Source organism: Ictalurus furcatus, chromosome 1, assembly GCF_023375685.1.
Source record: "Ictalurus furcatus strain D&B chromosome 1, Billie_1.0, whole genome shotgun sequence".
Taxonomy (NCBI): domain Eukaryota; kingdom Metazoa; phylum Chordata; class Actinopteri; order Siluriformes; family Ictaluridae; genus Ictalurus; species Ictalurus furcatus.
The window spans coordinates 5072496-5089085 of NC_071255.1; the positions used below are offsets into that span (position 1 = coordinate 5072496).

General features: G+C 40.5%; 1 protein-coding gene across 2 annotated transcripts; it reads left to right on the forward strand.

Moving 5' to 3' along the window:
• Nucleotides 1–7647: 7647 nt before the first annotated feature.
• On the forward strand, nucleotides 7648–16313 carry LOC128605609 (C-C chemokine receptor type 5-like). Of its 2 annotated transcripts, XM_053621244.1 has the most exons (4): nucleotides 7648–7840; nucleotides 12084–12187; nucleotides 14137–14210; nucleotides 14631–16313. In XM_053621244.1, the coding sequence occupies exons 3-4, from the start codon at nucleotides 14158–14160 to the stop codon at nucleotides 15667–15669; spliced, it is 1092 nt and encodes a 363-aa protein (XP_053477219.1). In that variant the 5' UTR covers nucleotides 7648–7840; nucleotides 12084–12187; nucleotides 14137–14157; the 3' UTR covers nucleotides 15670–16313. The 2 variants fall into 2 exon arrangements, with proteins under 2 accessions (XP_053477219.1, XP_053477210.1); XM_053621235.1 differs by lacking the exon at nucleotides 12084–12187.
• Nucleotides 16314–16590: the final 277 nt, after the last annotated feature.

A 16590-nucleotide genomic window follows, 5' to 3' on the forward strand; every position in this document is an offset into this window, starting at 1 on the left:
TCTGAAAAGGAAGAAGATATATTCTATATTCACAACTCTATATTCACAACTCTATATTCTGACTGCTGTTCTGGGTTTTGACTCTTGCCTGGGGTTTTGGTCTGTGATTTTGGTTGTTCCTGTATCTGGTTGTGTATACTCTTCACTAGTGTATACACGTTCACTGGCGATAGGGGTGGGGCTGCCATTTCTTTTGGGAGAGGGTACTTTTGTCTCTGTTTTTGGCTTAGGGAGTTAGGGAAGTATTTGTCTTTTCTTTGTTTTTTGCTTTTTAGGTAAGCTAGCTAACAATAGAATCCTTTTGTTTATTATTTTGGCTTTGGCCCACCCTGAAGTTATGTCTGGTTTGGTTCTTCGTAGAGTGGTATGTATATAATTCTGTGTTTTACAATACACCACAATTTTGTTTTGAACAACCTTGTTGTGTTGTTATTCCTGGCTCCCTCATTTTTAAAGGTCAAATTCCATTGAATCCCAAGCTGGTTACTCTGTGCGGCCTAACCTAGACTGGGCCGTAACAGATTTGGGGGCTCATCTGGGACGCATTCATTATCTTTTCTTTCATGTTGAGTCAGGTTGTGTTGGTGTATTGTGCCTTTTGTAAGGATGGCATTTGATTTGATTACGTTGTGTCCTTCGTTAGAGGACTTTGATAGGTGTAGGAAGGATGATCTGCTCCTTACTGGAGACTTTTTTCATGTGGCACATCCCCGTACAGCTAGCAAAAAGGTGGTTAAAGCGGCGTTGTATGAGACACTCGTGGATCAACAGGTCCTACCAGAGTGCAAAGCACTTCCGGGCATCGCCACGCAGCCTACGCAGTTTACACAGCCTACCCAACCTCTTCTGGTTACCGGCAGGGTGGAGGCCGTGACTGAGCCGGAGGATAAGTTTGTTGCAGGTCGTGAACAGCCTGAGGCCGGCGCAGTGGACCCTGATTGGCAACTAGTGCTAAAAGTGCTTGAGTTGGAGATTTAAGCGGCAAGAGTACCAGACACAGCTACTGCGAGTTCAGGAGCGGGAGTTGGACGCTGAAGGGAGAAAGCTCGACCTGGAAGTTCAGCAGTGGAAGCCGGTGCCGCTGCTAGGGAAGCTTAACTCCCCGAGAGCAACCTCCCCGTGTTCCGTTGACACAGAGCACTCCAGCCCGCAGCCGGCTCCAGGGCCGTCCTCATCGGTGCGTCCACCTAACTTTGATGTTAGCCAACACATTGGGCTAGTGCCTGTATTTAGAGAAGATGAAGTAGATGCTTATTTTGCTGTGTTTGAGAGAATAACCACGACATTAAGTTGGCCAAAAGGTTTGTGGACGTTGTTACTGCAGTGTAAGTTATCTGGTAAACCACAAGAAACATGTTCCGCCCTCACCTTAGAACAGAGTTTGGAGTATGATACTGTTAAGGCTACGATTCTCCGAGCATATGAGCGCGTGCCAGAAGCTTACCGGCAAAATTTTAGGAACACGGTTAAGTTCGTGCACCAAACCTATGTGGAATTCCCCCGTGAGAAAGCCATGCTATTTGATAAATGGTGTTCCGCTAGCGCTGTAAGGAATTTTCATCAGTTTAGGGAACTGATATTGTTAGAGAAATTTAAGTCATGTTTGCCAGAATCACTGGTGGTACAATTGAATGAGCAAAGGATTGATACGCTGTCCAAAGCTGCTATTTTCGCAGATGAGTTTGTTTTGACCCATAAAGTTGTGTTCAGTCCTCCTTCGTCGCAAAAAGATGTGTCCGCACGTTCATCGAAGCCTGCGAGTAAAACCCGTACCTTTTCTAAACCCTCAGCTGTGTCTTATGAATGTTTTTATTGTCATGAGGCAGGCCACATCATTGCAAATTGCCCAGTGTTAAAGCGAAAGCAAGCGAGGCAACAAAGGGAGGTTAAAAAGGTCAATGCAGCCACGGCTTCACAGAATGTTTCTGAAGGTCTTTGTCAAATTGACCCAGAATTTGAAACTTTCGTATATTCAGGATATGTGTCTTTGGGTCCTAACGAGGTAAAGAAGCCTGTACGTGTGCTGAGAAACACTGGGGCTGCTCAGTCGTTTCTGCTGGAAAAGGTGTTACCCTTCTCTGAATCCTCGTACGCAGGCAGGGATGTGTTATTCCAAGTCATTGAACTGGCTGTGATTCGTGTGCCCCTGCACACGGTATATTTGGAAACCGAGGGTTTCTCAGGTCTGGTGAAGGTGGCTGTTCGCCCAGCTTTGCCAGTCAGTGGAGTTTTGGTCATTCTAGGGAATGATATAGCTGGTAATAAAGTATTTTCCTTACCTTAAGTAGTTTCAGAACCTGTGAGTGTTAACCGTCAGCCTGGTGACCAGCACTCCTCTGTGTTTCCTGTTTGTGTGTTAATGCGGGCCCAACAAAAAAAAGTTGGGTGATGTAGTTGATCTATCGGCATCCTTCCTATCTCAAGAGGAGCCCCTTCAGGAACTTGACAGTGCCTGTGAAATACCACATGAGATAGAGGTCCGTCCTTTTCCTGAGATAGATCTACCTGTGTCTCGTGACCAGTTAGGGGCTGCTCAGAAATTAGACACTTCGTTAGCACGAAGTGTAACTGGTCAACCTGAACCTGGTCAGTCATTCTATTTTATTGAAGATGGGGTGTTAATGAGGAAATGGTCTCCTCCTAGTTCCAGTGATGATTGGTTGGAAACATTTCAGATGGTGGTTCCTAGCCCAATGAGAAGTCATGTTCTGTCCTTAGCTCATGATCATCCTTGTTCTGGACATGCCGGGGTCCGTAAGACTTACCAGCGTGCCTTATGTTATTTTTATTGGCCCGGTATGAAAAGTGATGTAAGATACTGCAGGACTTGTCATACTTGCCAGTTAGTGGGCAAACCTAATCAGGTTGTGCCTCCTGCTCCCTGAAAACCAATAGTAGTCAGCACAGACCCTTTTGAGCAAATTATTGTTGATTGTGTTGGACCATTGCCAAAAGCTCGCTCCGGCAACTGTTACTTGTTGACAATTATATGCGCTGCCACCAGGTTCCCTGATGCCATTCCCCTACGCACACTTAAATCGAGAGTAGTGGTCAAAGCCCTCATTAAATTTTGCACTACATTTGGGCTCCCCAAGTGCATACAGACTGATCGTGGGACCAACTTCACGTCACGATTATTTTCACAAGTAATGCATGAGTTGTGGATTTCCCACCAAGTTTCCAGTGCCCATCATCCTAAGTCGCAAGGTGCCTTGGTGCGCTTTCACCAAACATTTAAAACTATGCTGCGCACGTTCTGTGTGGAAACGGAGAAGGATTGGGATGAGGGGGTGCGCCTTCTATTATTTGCTGTACGTGATGCTGTGCAAGAATCTCTTGGCTTTAGCCCATCGGATCTGGTGTTTGGTCATACTGTGAGAGGCCCCTTAAAGACCCTACAAGAACAGTGGTTGGCAAAGTCTTCTCCCCCTTCGGGAAAGACTATTTTGAAAGAGGTTCAAGTTCTTCGTGAGCAGTTGGGGTTAGTGAGAGAAATGGCAGGTCTCGCATTGTGTTCTGCCCAAAAGTTTATGAAGGAGAGGTATGACCGTAAGGCGGTCTCTCAATCCTTGTGTGTTGGTGACCTCGTATTAGCATTATTGCCTGTGCCAGGATCCTCTCTGTCTACCCAGTTTGCTGGACCGTATGAGGTTAAACAAAAATTGAGTCCTACTAACTACGTTCTCAGTACGCCTGGTCGTAGACATAAAACCTGCATGTGTCACATCAATCTGTTGAAAAAGTATCATGCGCGTCCTTCACTGTCTGAGTCCAAACCTATTCCTGCTGTGATGGAAGTTGTTACACTTCCTATAGAAGGTCAAAGTTCTCCTTCTGAATATTTTCAATATTTTAGCCAATTCTGAAGGCGTAAAGTGGTTGCCAGAGAAGTTAGAAGGGTTGTCTTCATCATTTCAGCAGGACATTAAAACATTAATAAGTAGGTTTTCTAATCTATTTTCAGATGTTCCCTCCCGTACCACCATTATTGAACATGACATTGACATAGGTGATTACGTGCCAATTAGACAACACCCATATAATGTAAATCCTACTAAACAGGCAATTATGAAACAGGGAACGGAGTATTTATTGAAAAATGTGTTAGCTGTTCCAAGTGCGAGTTCATGATTTCTGAGTTCATGGTGCTCCCCGTGCATTTTGGTGCCGAAATCTGACTGTTCTTTTCTTTTTGTACAGATTACAGAAAGGTTAATGCTGTGACAAAACCTGATTCGTTTCCTCTTCCCAGAATGGAGGATTGTGTTGATTCTGTTGGTGCAGCTAAGTTCACTAGTAAGCTGGACCTTCTTAAGGGTTATTGGCAAGTTCCCCTTACCCCACGAGCAGCTGAGATCTCTGCTTTCGCTACACCCAACAACTTCCTCCAGTATACAGTCATGGCTTTTGGTCATCGTAACGCTCCAGCGACCTTCCAGCGCCTTATGAATCAGGTATTAGGGGATGTTCAGAACTGCGCTGTATATCTTGATGATGATGTAGTCTACTCAGATACCCGGAAGCAACACCTTGAGCTACTAGAGCTGGTTTTTACTCGTCTCTCAGACGCCTCTCTCGTTTTAAACTTGGATAAATGTGAATTTGGAAAAGGAGTTGTCTCCTATTTGGGTAAAAGAGTAGGACAAGGGGTGGTTACACCGTTAACTGCCAAAATTGAGGCGATCTGCATGTTCCCTGCTCCTACAATGAGGCGTGACCTGCGTCGCTTTTTAGGGATGGCCAGCTACTACCAGTGTTTCTGTAGGAATTTCTCCGATGTGGTTCTACCTTTGACTAACCTGTTGTGTAAAAACATGGTGTTCAAATGGTCCCCAGAGTGTCAGGCTGCCTTTGAGTCTGTTAAACTCCTCCTGACTAGTTCTCCAGTTTTGTCTGCCCCGGACCTGAGCAGACCATTTAAGTTAGAAGTTGATGCCAGTGGCACGGGTGCAGGAGCGGTGCTTCTACAAGATGATGATCAGGGGATAGAACACCCAGATTGTTATTTCTCTAAGAAATTCTTAAAACATCAGCTTAACTATAGCACCATTGAAAAGGAAGCGCTTGCCTTGCTACTAGCCATCCAACATTTTGAGGTTTATCTTGGTGATACTGTTAAACCCATACACGTCTTTACTGACCATAACCCCCTAGTCTTTTTACACCATATGCGTAATACCAATCAAAGGCTCATGCGATGGTCTCTTATTGTGCAAGGGTTTAATTTAGTGATTGCCCATAAGAAGGGTGCCCAAAATGTGATAGCTGATACACTGTCACGAGCTTGATGTCATTGAGGGGTTGTTGTTTTTTTTTTTGTTTTGTTTATTTTGTGTTGTGTTGTTTGTTGTTGTTGTTGTGAACCCTTTTAGGTTCACACTTAGGTGGTGGGAGTGTTACAACCCGCTAGCTTTGGGATGGGAAGTTTTTTTTGTGTGCTGTGCCATATTTTGTGTGCAGGTCCGGACTCCCGCCCAGAGTTTCCAGCCTGCCCTAGCCTGCCCTAGCCTGCCTTGCTCCCGCCTCCCAGGATGACATCACTGAGCGGTAGCCATATCTGAAGAGGAAGAAGATATAATCTATATTCGCAATTCTATAGAGTATTCAATACTCCATGTCCAATTCGCACAAGAACATTTTTGTGGCATTTGTCAGTTTCATATTTTATATTTTCATTTCATATCTTTATCCTTATGAATAATTTCTTTATCGTTCATATTTGTAAGTACAAAGTCAAAAGACGTGTATTTACATAACACTAACGTCACCTTGCAGCTCTGACCCATCGAGGCACGGATTCCACAAGACCTCTGGTGTGATGTGGTATCTGTGGCACCAAGACGTTAACAGCTGTAAGTTGCTATGTCCTGTAAGTTGCGAGGTGGAGCCATGGATCGGACTTGTTTGTCCAACACATCACACAGATGCTCGATCCAATTGAGAGCTGGGGAATTTGGAGGCCAAATCAACACCTTGAAATCTGTCATGTTCCTCAAACCGTTCTGAACTATTTTTGCAGGGTGCATCATCCTGCTGAAAGATCCACTGCCATTACGGAATGCCGTGAAGGGGTATACTTGGTCTGCAACAATGTTTAGGTAGGTGCTGTGTGTTAAAGTAACTTCTGCATGAATACCAAGACCCAAGCTTTCCCAGCAGAACATTGCATGATAACGCATGAGAACTCATGAGCCTTGAGTGCCCTTGACCATGTTCTTGGTTCACCGGTTGTCCTTCATTGGACCACTTCTGGTAGGTACTAACCATTGCATACTGGGAACACACTTAGACAAGACCTGACGTTTCAAAGATGCTCTGACCCAGTCGTCTAGCCATCACGATTTGGCCCATGTCAAAGTCGCTCTGATCTTTACACTTGCCCATTCTTCCTGCTTCCAACACATCAACTTGTTGTCTAATAAATATATCCCACCTCTTGACAGGTGTCACTGTAACGAGATAATCAATGTTATTCACGTCACCTATCAGGGATTTTAATATTATGTCTGATTGGTGTATATGCACTGGAAATATATTAAATAAGCAACAAAAGTCTCTGAATAGTTATTTCCCCTCACTGTATTTAATTCATTTTTAATTAATACCATTGTTACCAAGACACTACAAAACACTGCTGTATTATTATTAATAATAAACAACTTGTGACCAATCAGATTTGAGTGAGATTAAATCAGTAGACCATCTGACTGTTTCTTCTTATTATGCTAAGCCACTTTGCTTTGTATTTACTATTGGACATGCCAATCAGCCTACCATGCATATCTTTGGACTGGGGGAGGAAACCAGATTACCCAGAGGAGAACATGCAAACGCCGCGCACGCAGGGCCGTGGTGGGAATCAAACCCCCAACCCTGGAGGTGTGAGGCGAACGTGCAAACCACTAATCCACCGAGTGCCCAACACACACCCCATCATCCTTTTTAAATGATGCTGGGTAACTTGTTTCTGACAACTGCTGATTGTGAAAATCAATAGGCCTTTTCAACAAAAGCAAAATCCATTTTGTTGACAATTCTTCTCCATCATCTAAAACTCCATCCTCTTCTGCACAAGACACAAGGTACCAGGCCTTTTTTTTTTTTAAATTAGGCTACGATACCTTAATAATATAAAACCAGAATACATAAAACATAATAGGAATTCATATATGTTTCATGACATGGTCCATGATTCGATGGCTCAGAACAGTATAATAATATCATAATCATAATACATAACACTGGCTTTAAAAAAAAAAAGTGTCCCACTTGACCTTTGAATTCAAATTTTGCAACAATACATATATATATTTTTATTATTTTTTAAATAAGCTAAACAATTGACCGGCCAAGAATCATTTAAAAAATATAAAAGTTTTCTTATGACGATTTCTATTCTTTATAAAGGCTTATATTTAAGAAGACCATTCTCATTCTCATGTGTCAGTGAGCCACGCCCACAAAGACCCTTGTGGTAATTATTCATGCATGTTAAAAATTGATTGGCTCCTGATATTTAAAGGGCTAGCATGAAACGTATTCGTCCCAGGTTATCAGATGTCCCACTTTTGCTGAACTTGCCCAATACAGTGTTTTTAATATATATATATATATAAAAAAATACCAGTCAATATCTATATGAGTTCCAAGTGCCTGTATGTGAAGATGAAATGAACAGAACACAAGGAGAGATTTTACTTTGCATGGCAGTATAACAGTTAAACCCCTACAGGGACCGTAGTCCTGCCTCCCCTTGGCTAAGGACACCAAACTGACTGGAGCCAAAAAATAAAAAGTTTTTCTCCTTTATATCGGACTGGTAGTCCTAATAACACCCGAGGTAAGTCTAATTTATTTAACTTGTCCAATATTCACCTTTTTAAAAAAAATTTTTTAAAAGCAATTCGCTCTCACTTGAAAGAAAAACATGCCTGGAAGCAGTCTATTTAGAAGTACATTTTAGAAAGTTTTGTTGCTGGAGAAGAATTTGGGCAACGCCCCTTAAAAACAGTTATTATTTACAGATGTCACTGAATGTCGGAAAGTTTTTTATTTGAATAATGTTACCACATAAACGTTATCACATACATTATCAATCTGTCCCTGTCTTTTTTGTTTTTTTTGGGGGGGGGATTGTAAGTAGCTATTCGATTTGATAATAATAATAATAATAATAATAATAATAATATTTCTATTATTATTATTAATAATAATAAAAGTGGTTCTTGATCATTCCAAACCCAGGCTTTTTGCGACACAGTGCTAAAACTGAGACTCACATAAACAAACGAATAAATAAATAAATAAATAAATAAATAAATGGTTGTGTAATTCCCTTGTGGTTCTGAAGGACATGTGATAACTCAGAAGGGACTCTTTTTTTTTTTTGACTCAACCTATTTTACTCACCGGGGCTGTGTGTGTGTGTGTGGGGGGGGGGGGGGGTGTGTGTGGGGGGGGGGTGTCATGATGGTACCTTATTAAGACTATTAAGACTTCCAGAGCTCCTGACCAAACTCGACTGTTTCAGAAAGGCTAGCTGTATCTACATATTACTTTGTAACGTTTGTTGGATCAGACAAATGACATCAAATTACCCACGTGCGCTGCAAACATGCCGAAGTCTGAAAAGCGCACCGAGCGACTGGACACTGATGCCCACATCAGTATGGATGTGCGAGATCGATCTGTGCGCGACTTCGCTCCCTGTCACTCCAAACAATCCAGCTGTTCATAAGACAGGTAGATGTTCAGATCCAGATGTTCAGGCTGTCGTTTCCACACTCTCCTCACTGACCAGTACTCGGTCTGACGCGCTTGAAGGAATGATTAGCGCCAACAAGATCTAAAGAAACACGTGAAAGATGTAGATGCCAGGCTTAAAGCTGAAGAAGGTCTCGCGGGCACGTGTGAAACACGCATTTCTGATCTGGAGAGATAGTCTGTTGACTCTGAGCGTCGGATAGAGAGGAGAGGTGACCGCTCAAAACTCTGCGTTATCATGCAGTTCACCTCAGGGGCTGTCCGTGATGTCTTGTGGAAAGCTGCCAGGAAGAGTCCTTTAAGATAACAACTTGCACTTCGCAGAGGATCTGACTTCATCAGACTGGGAGAGACGGAAGAACCTGTGGCCAAGAGTAAAAGACCTCACGCGAGGGCTGCTGGGGAAAAAAACCCCCTGCTGATTACATCGGAGCGTGTGCGTTTATTGAAGGTGTGGAGATCCATACATCCATCCATCCATCTTCTATACCGCTTAATCCTTTTCAGGGTCGCGGGGGAACCTGGAGCCTATCCCAGGGAGCATCAGGCACAAGGTGGGGTACACCCTGGACAGGGTGCCAGTCCATCGCAGGGCACAATCACATACACACTCACACACCCATTCATACACTACGGACACTTTAGACACACCAATCAGCCTACCATGCATGTCTTTGGACTGGGGGAGGAAACCGGAGTACCCGGAGGAAACCCCCGCAGCACGGGGAGAACATGCAAACTCCACACACACAGGGCCACGGTGGGAATTGAACCCCCCGACCCTGGAGGTGTGAGGCAAACGTGCTAACCACTAAGCCACCGTGCGCAGGTGTGGAGATTACTTTGCGAATTCCGTCAAGAGTGACGTAAAAATAAAAATAAAAAGGTGACAGGTAGCTGTCACTATGGCATTTGAGCTTTCGTCATATAACAGCTGAACCTTTTAATTTGGTCATTTTAAATGACCAAATGTTATATAAGCTCTGTTCTTTTCAATTTTCTTCTTATTAGCCTACCAGTCAATTTTGACTTTTTTTTCTTGTTAATAATTGTTCTTTGTTGTTCATTTATTTATGTCGATATCGTTCATTTCTCTCAATGCCAGGGGATTAAGAAACAATGTGAAACGCAAAGGTCTTTTCTCTGTTTGTTAAAAACCACGGATCAGATTTTTGTTTTGTTTTTCAAGAAACCCATTCCACGCAGGATGTTGATAAATTTCAGAGGTCCCAGTGGGGGAAAATAAGTTTGCTGGTGAAATACTACACCATGTCAGTGACCCTAAGGGTAATTTTCTTTTGCTAGTGGTTTTACTTGGCCAGACCATCACAATTCTATTAAATGTGTATGGATATAATATTTCTAAGGAAAATACCACCTTAATGGAAGAAATTAGTGATAATATACAGCAGGGGTTCCCAAACTTTACCAGGGCAAGGCCCCCCAAATGGCATTAACATTTGACCGAGGCCCCCCTTTTGCAAGACGTCTGTAAAACACATTAAAAATACAGACTTCTGAATATACCCCCCCCCCCTTTTTATTAATAATTACATCTTACATCTTTACATTACATTACATTAGGAATTTATTGTGTGTGTGTGTGGTTGTCTGAGAGTGAGAATTTATTTTTCACACCAAATTGTTGAGGTCCCCGGGCGCCCCCTGGCGGCCTCCACTTTGAAAACCACTGATATACAGTACTGGATAAATATATAGGCTACCCCAATGCTGTTCTTATTTTGGGTTGGGATTTTAATATGGTATTAAATAATGATTTGGATAGGTTTCCTTCTAGTGCTGCTCCTGTAAGTACAATTATGAATGCTTTTATGATGCGATTTATATGTTGTTGTTGATATATGGAGAGAAACATATCCACGATAGAGACTCTATACCTGGAGCAGCAAGGACCATCCTAAGCAGTCTCGAATAGATTATTGGTTTATTTCTCAAAGCCTAGCAAACAGTTGTAACTCAGTCAGCCTGATACAGTGTATCACAGTGCTCTCTCTCTTAACGTTAGTCCTTCAGCATCCCTTGATTTCAGCGCAAGTCCTTCTTATTGGAAATTGAACAATTCTCTTCTCCTGTTTAAAGATGTTAAAGAGCATATCACATTATTGATTGAGCAGTATTGGAGGAGAGCTTTAGCATTAGATTCATATTGTTGCCAGTCAGAGTGGTTGAAGTTTGAAATCGGTAAATATCTTAGAAAATTCAGTAGGAATTTAGCTAAACTTAGAAGAGCAGAAGAAAATAAGTCGGTGTCTAAAATCGCATTACCCTCATTCATTGAAACTTTAAATATTGATGGGACAGTGACCAATAATCCTCCAGGAATGACACGTTTCTGCGCTAATTTTTACAGTGATCTTTACCATCGAAATTATTCTGAAGAGGCAGCCTGTACTTTTCTGCAGTCTGTTAAACCCTGCAAGACTACCTCAAGAAGTGACAGAAACCTCTGCGATAGTGAAATTATTTTTATTAGAAGTTAATAGCTCAGTTATAGAACTTAAAGCAATAAATCACCCGGAACTGATGGGTTTACCACATAGTCCTACACACAGTTTTCTAAAGAGTTATCCCCTTTTTTTACTTAAGATCTTTGAAGAAAGCATACAGAATGATAATTCTATTCAGATAATTCAGAATAATAATTACTTTAATCCCGAAACCCAAGAAAGATTTACTTTTAATCGACAACTGGCATCCTGTATCTCAGTTTAACAATGATTACAAAATTTTAGCTCTTATATATGCTAAAAGATTAAAATGTGTATTGGATTCTGTAATAGATGAGACACAATCTGGTTTTATAAATAAAAGACCTTTTGCAATAATGGAAACTGCTCGAGTAAATTAAAAGAGTGCCACTTCCCCAAGGTTTAGTTTATCTAGAGGAGTCAGACAAGGGTGTCCCATCTCTCCTTATTTATTTCTACTTTGTGTGCAGCTACTTTCAACGTTTGACTGTGGAAGCGGTATTCGGGGTATCCGTATTGCGGCGCAGGAAGTTATTGTTAGTCGATTAGCGGATGACACCACCTTATTTTTAATAGACGCTTCCCAAATCCCTATAGCAATCGATTATATAAAACTGTTTTCTGAAGCTTCAGGACTTCATCTAAACATAAGTAAATGTGAGTGCATGTCTATTAAAGATTGCATAGCAGCCTCTCTTTATAATATTCCAGTTAAATCTGAAGTCTTCGTGAAAAGTTATCGTGATCACTAAAACTCAAGATAATAGATGTACCTTGAACTTTGACCCTGTTATAATAAAAGCCCAAAAAATATTTAATGCATGTTTGCAGAGAGGCTTGACCTTGAGAGGAAGAGTATTGCTTGCTAAGGCTGAGGGAATCTCCAGGTTTACATACGCTGCACGCTCTCTGTATCTGGACAACAAAATATGTAGGTCAGTTGATTTCAATTTTATTTGGAAAAACAAAATACATTATGTTAAGATACATACGGAGTATGGTGTGTTGAACTGTCTGGATTTCTCATCTCCGAACAGCACTCTCAAAATTAATCGGATTAGACAGTTTACGTGTAATCCAAATTCAATGTGGAATTTTATTCCTAATTACTTATTTTCCAAATTAGGTGGTCTCCCTTTCCTATTGATCTGCAATTATAATATTGCTAGAATCCCTTACAACTTGAGACTCCTTGCAAAATATCACATTCACCGCAGTAAATTCACTCATCAAAATCCCTTATTCATTGTTTTTAGAAGAGAGGTCCAACAGTAACATACAAAATGTTGATGTAATCATCTAAGAATCTTAAAGCTCTCAAGACAATAAACTTGTTTCACCTTTTAGATTTTTTTCAGTAAAGTTTTCTGTTTTTTTATGTATATGTGTATGTATATGTGTGTATATATATGTGTGTGTATATATATGTACACATGTATGTATATGTATGTATAAAATATACACACATATATGTATATAAATGATGCTTTGCTTTCACTATCATTTCATTGTATGTCATTTTTACATTTTGCTATGTATCTGTATTTCTGATAGCTTGGCATTAATAAAATAAAAAATAATAATAATTAAATAAAATAAATCCTATTTTACTTTCACTTTTCAGCCACAGTTTGTTTTACTGTGCATATACACTGCCCAACATTATTATTGGTGCCCTTGGTAAATATGAGCAAAGAAGGCTGTGAGAAATTGTCTTTCTTGTTTAACCATTTGTTTAAAAATAATCACAGAAATACTGTGCTCTCATGGATAATTGCAGAAGACTTTGTTGTGTCTGTTAACTTTGTTAAATATGTGTGTGACAGTTATCTGCACAACTACGAATTCACATGAGAAAAATATATTTGAAGTATATTCCCATTGATATGTTACTTCTTTTTTTATTAGTACACCAGGATGACTAGGAACAGGAAAATTGTTCAACCATGACTTCCTGTTTCACAGGGGTATAAATATGAGGTAACACATACCTGTAGGCCAAAGTTCCTCAATCATTCATAACAATGGGTAAGACCAAGAAATATAGCTGTGAGGTGCGGCAAAAGGTTGTTGAGCTTCACAAAACGGGAAGTGGCTATAAGAAAACAGCACAAACGTTGAAAAATACCAGTTTCCACCATAAGGGCAATCATTAAGACGTTCCAGTTTCCAAACTGACCTCTTTTTTTCTTCTTCTGCTTTGCAGAGGAACGATAACGCTGTCTATCACACTTGTCTTTGTGCGCGCAAATGCCCAGGACAGGAGAGCGTTTAAAGAGCTTAAATAACTGATCAAATGATGTGTATTTGCGTTATTGAGTGATAAGCAAGGTCTGTTTGAGAATATTAACGCAAGACTTTATTTTAATTTTACAAGAAGCAAAGTGGACAAACCCTAACAATATATCAATAATAAAAGGCTAATAACAATAATAATGAACATACAATAAGGTAAAAACATGTAGCCGAGTCTTGGCGGACTCTTGCGTACTCTTATGAATACGACTTTCGGCCAATAAAACGAACAAAGTTTATTATATATGCATGGCAACAAGTAAATACTTTATAACTGGGCATGAAACATCCATAATCAATAGTTATGTATCCATTAAAAACGACTTTTGGTACAGCATGTCACAGAGAGTTGTGATTTATTTATTTATTTATTTTTGGCCATCCCAATGAAATCACTGGGCCTTACCTGGCCACCCCTGAAAAAAAAAATGCTACGCCCCTAATTACAAGCACAAGATTGCAGTACATGGTCACAAACTTTTACAGCAGTTCAGCGTGCTTGTCCAAGTGGTGATGCATTTTTTATTTAATCCAAATGCCATAGAAAACTGCTTTTAACTTCTTTTTTTTTTTATATCTTTAACCCCAGGGATAACTGTTTTAATATCTGATGGCAACAATGTTGAACACCAGCACAGGTCTTTGGGAGATCACAACACCCAGGTGAGAACATCCAGGTGGGGGGGGGGGAGATGTTGGGGGTTTGGGTTATTTCTTTCATAATGGAGGTTAACACTTTATTTGAAGGGACTCACATAGCGCATTTATAAGCTCTGCACAAACCTTTATTAAATCAGTTCTGAAGATGGCGATCACATTTGCGTTTATTTATAACGCTGTTATGAATGTCTGATTAAAATGCTCTGTCTCCTCCAAAGTGCTTGGTGTGGAATGGACTTTAAAGGGATGTTACTCTTAGTTAATGTATACGTTAATATTTAATAATGTCCTCAAATAGCATTAAAAAATTTTTTTTTGTGTGTGTATTTACAAACCATAACATCAATTTCAGCATGAGAATTCTGGTATTAAATCTTCACTGTACACTAACTCAGCTTCTCGTGTGCTGAAATTCTCTTGCAGTAACTCTCTCCTTAGTGTTTTCAGCACAACACCATATGATTATTATGATTTTGAGACTTTTCAACCGTGTGATTATGGAACCCATGCAAGCCGTATTCTCCCTGTGCTCTACTCCCTGTTCTTCGTGGTGGGCTTCCTGGGAAACATGCTGGTGCTGTGGGTGATCCTGAGGGGCCCTCAGATAAAAAGCATGACTGATGTGTCTCTCCTGAACCTGGCCATCGCTGACCTTCTACTAATCTTCTCTCTGCCCTTCCAGGCTCACTACGCCAGGGATACCTGGGTTTTTGGTAGAGCCATGTGCACTCTGGTCCTCAGCGTGTACTACATTGGATTTTACTCCGGCATTTTCTTTATTGTGCTGATGAGCATCGACAGATACTTGGCTATTGTCCATGCTGTGTTTGCCTTGAGAATCCGAACCAAGACTTGTGGGATTTTAGCCAGCCTGGTAGTCTGGATTATAGCTATTGCAGCATCATTTCCTGAGCTGCTGTATCTTGGAGTTGAAGAGACTGGGACTGAAGTAGTTTGCAGTGCTTATCCAAAAAATCAAGAAAGTCACAACGATGTGAGAAGTGCAGCTTTCTTTAAAATGAATATTTTGGGAATGCTGATTCCACTGAGTATTGTGGGATTTTGCTACTCGATGATTCTACAGAAGCTTCGGACTGTTCGTAAATCAGGGAAATTGGCCATTCGTCTTGTTGCTGCGGTCATGGTGGTGTTCTTCTGCTGTTGGATACCGTACAACATTGCAGCATTCCTCAAAGCACTGGAAATGAAGCATATCCTGCCTCCAGAGTGTGAGCTCAGCAAAACAATTCAGCTCATGCTGCAAGTCACTGAAGCTATAGCGTACTCACATAGCTGCCTCAATCCATTCCTCTATGTGTTTGTGGGTCAAAAGTTCAGGAGGAACCTCGCAAAGCTCTTCCTCGAGACCCCATGCATCCAAGTGACACCATGCAACACCCGGTCCACAGGCTCGGTGTGTTCCCAGACCACACATGTGGACGAACACGCAGTTGGAATCTGAATGGAGGAACGTGAAGTCTTTTTTTATATGTATAAATTACTTCCATTTTATACTGTATGTACTATTGGAAATACTGTTGAGATAACTTGTATTTGCATGTGTTATATATCCCTGTTATTAGGTAAAGTTTACCATAATGTGCTCTTTTTTAAAGTTTTGTAAACTCTCAGGGTGATATCATTACCTTTTGTACCTTTAATGTATATCCTGTAAATGCATACATAGTGTACCTTTTAAAAAAGATTTATAGTTCATAATTGTACTGTAATTATGTAATTGGATTATACTTGCTTTTAACTATGCATACTCATATGCAAGATAGCTGCCACATGGTTGTTTGGAGCCTTGGTTGTGCAGGTCCTTAGAATTCTGCTACTGTAGGTGACAGTGTGGCGCGAAACCAGATAAATAGTGGGGGTAGTGTATCTTGTGACCGACTAGACAAATGATAACTGTGTCTGAAATTATTCTAGAAAGTGATTGAGTACGATTATTAACCATTTTGCACTTGACATTCCAGCATACCCACTTTGAATAGCAATGATGATAACATGTATGAGCCATTCCACCATATGGGTGCCGTTTCTGTCCCCAGGACAATATATATATATATATATATATATATATATATATATATATATATATATATATATATATATATTTACACACATATACACACACACAAATATGCATGAAAATTAATTGAAATAATATTTTTTTTATTAATAAGCAAAGTGTCCTGCACATAAATATCTGAATAAATAGAATTTGTTTCATTCAATCTTTAAAATCCTTCAGAAACTTTTTTTTCTTTTCATGTTTTTGCGTTGTTGTGTGCCTCCATATCCACTCTATGCTTTAAAGGGGTCATATGGTTCTTTTAAAAAGTTTTTAAAAGTTCATTATTTTGTTTATTGGGTG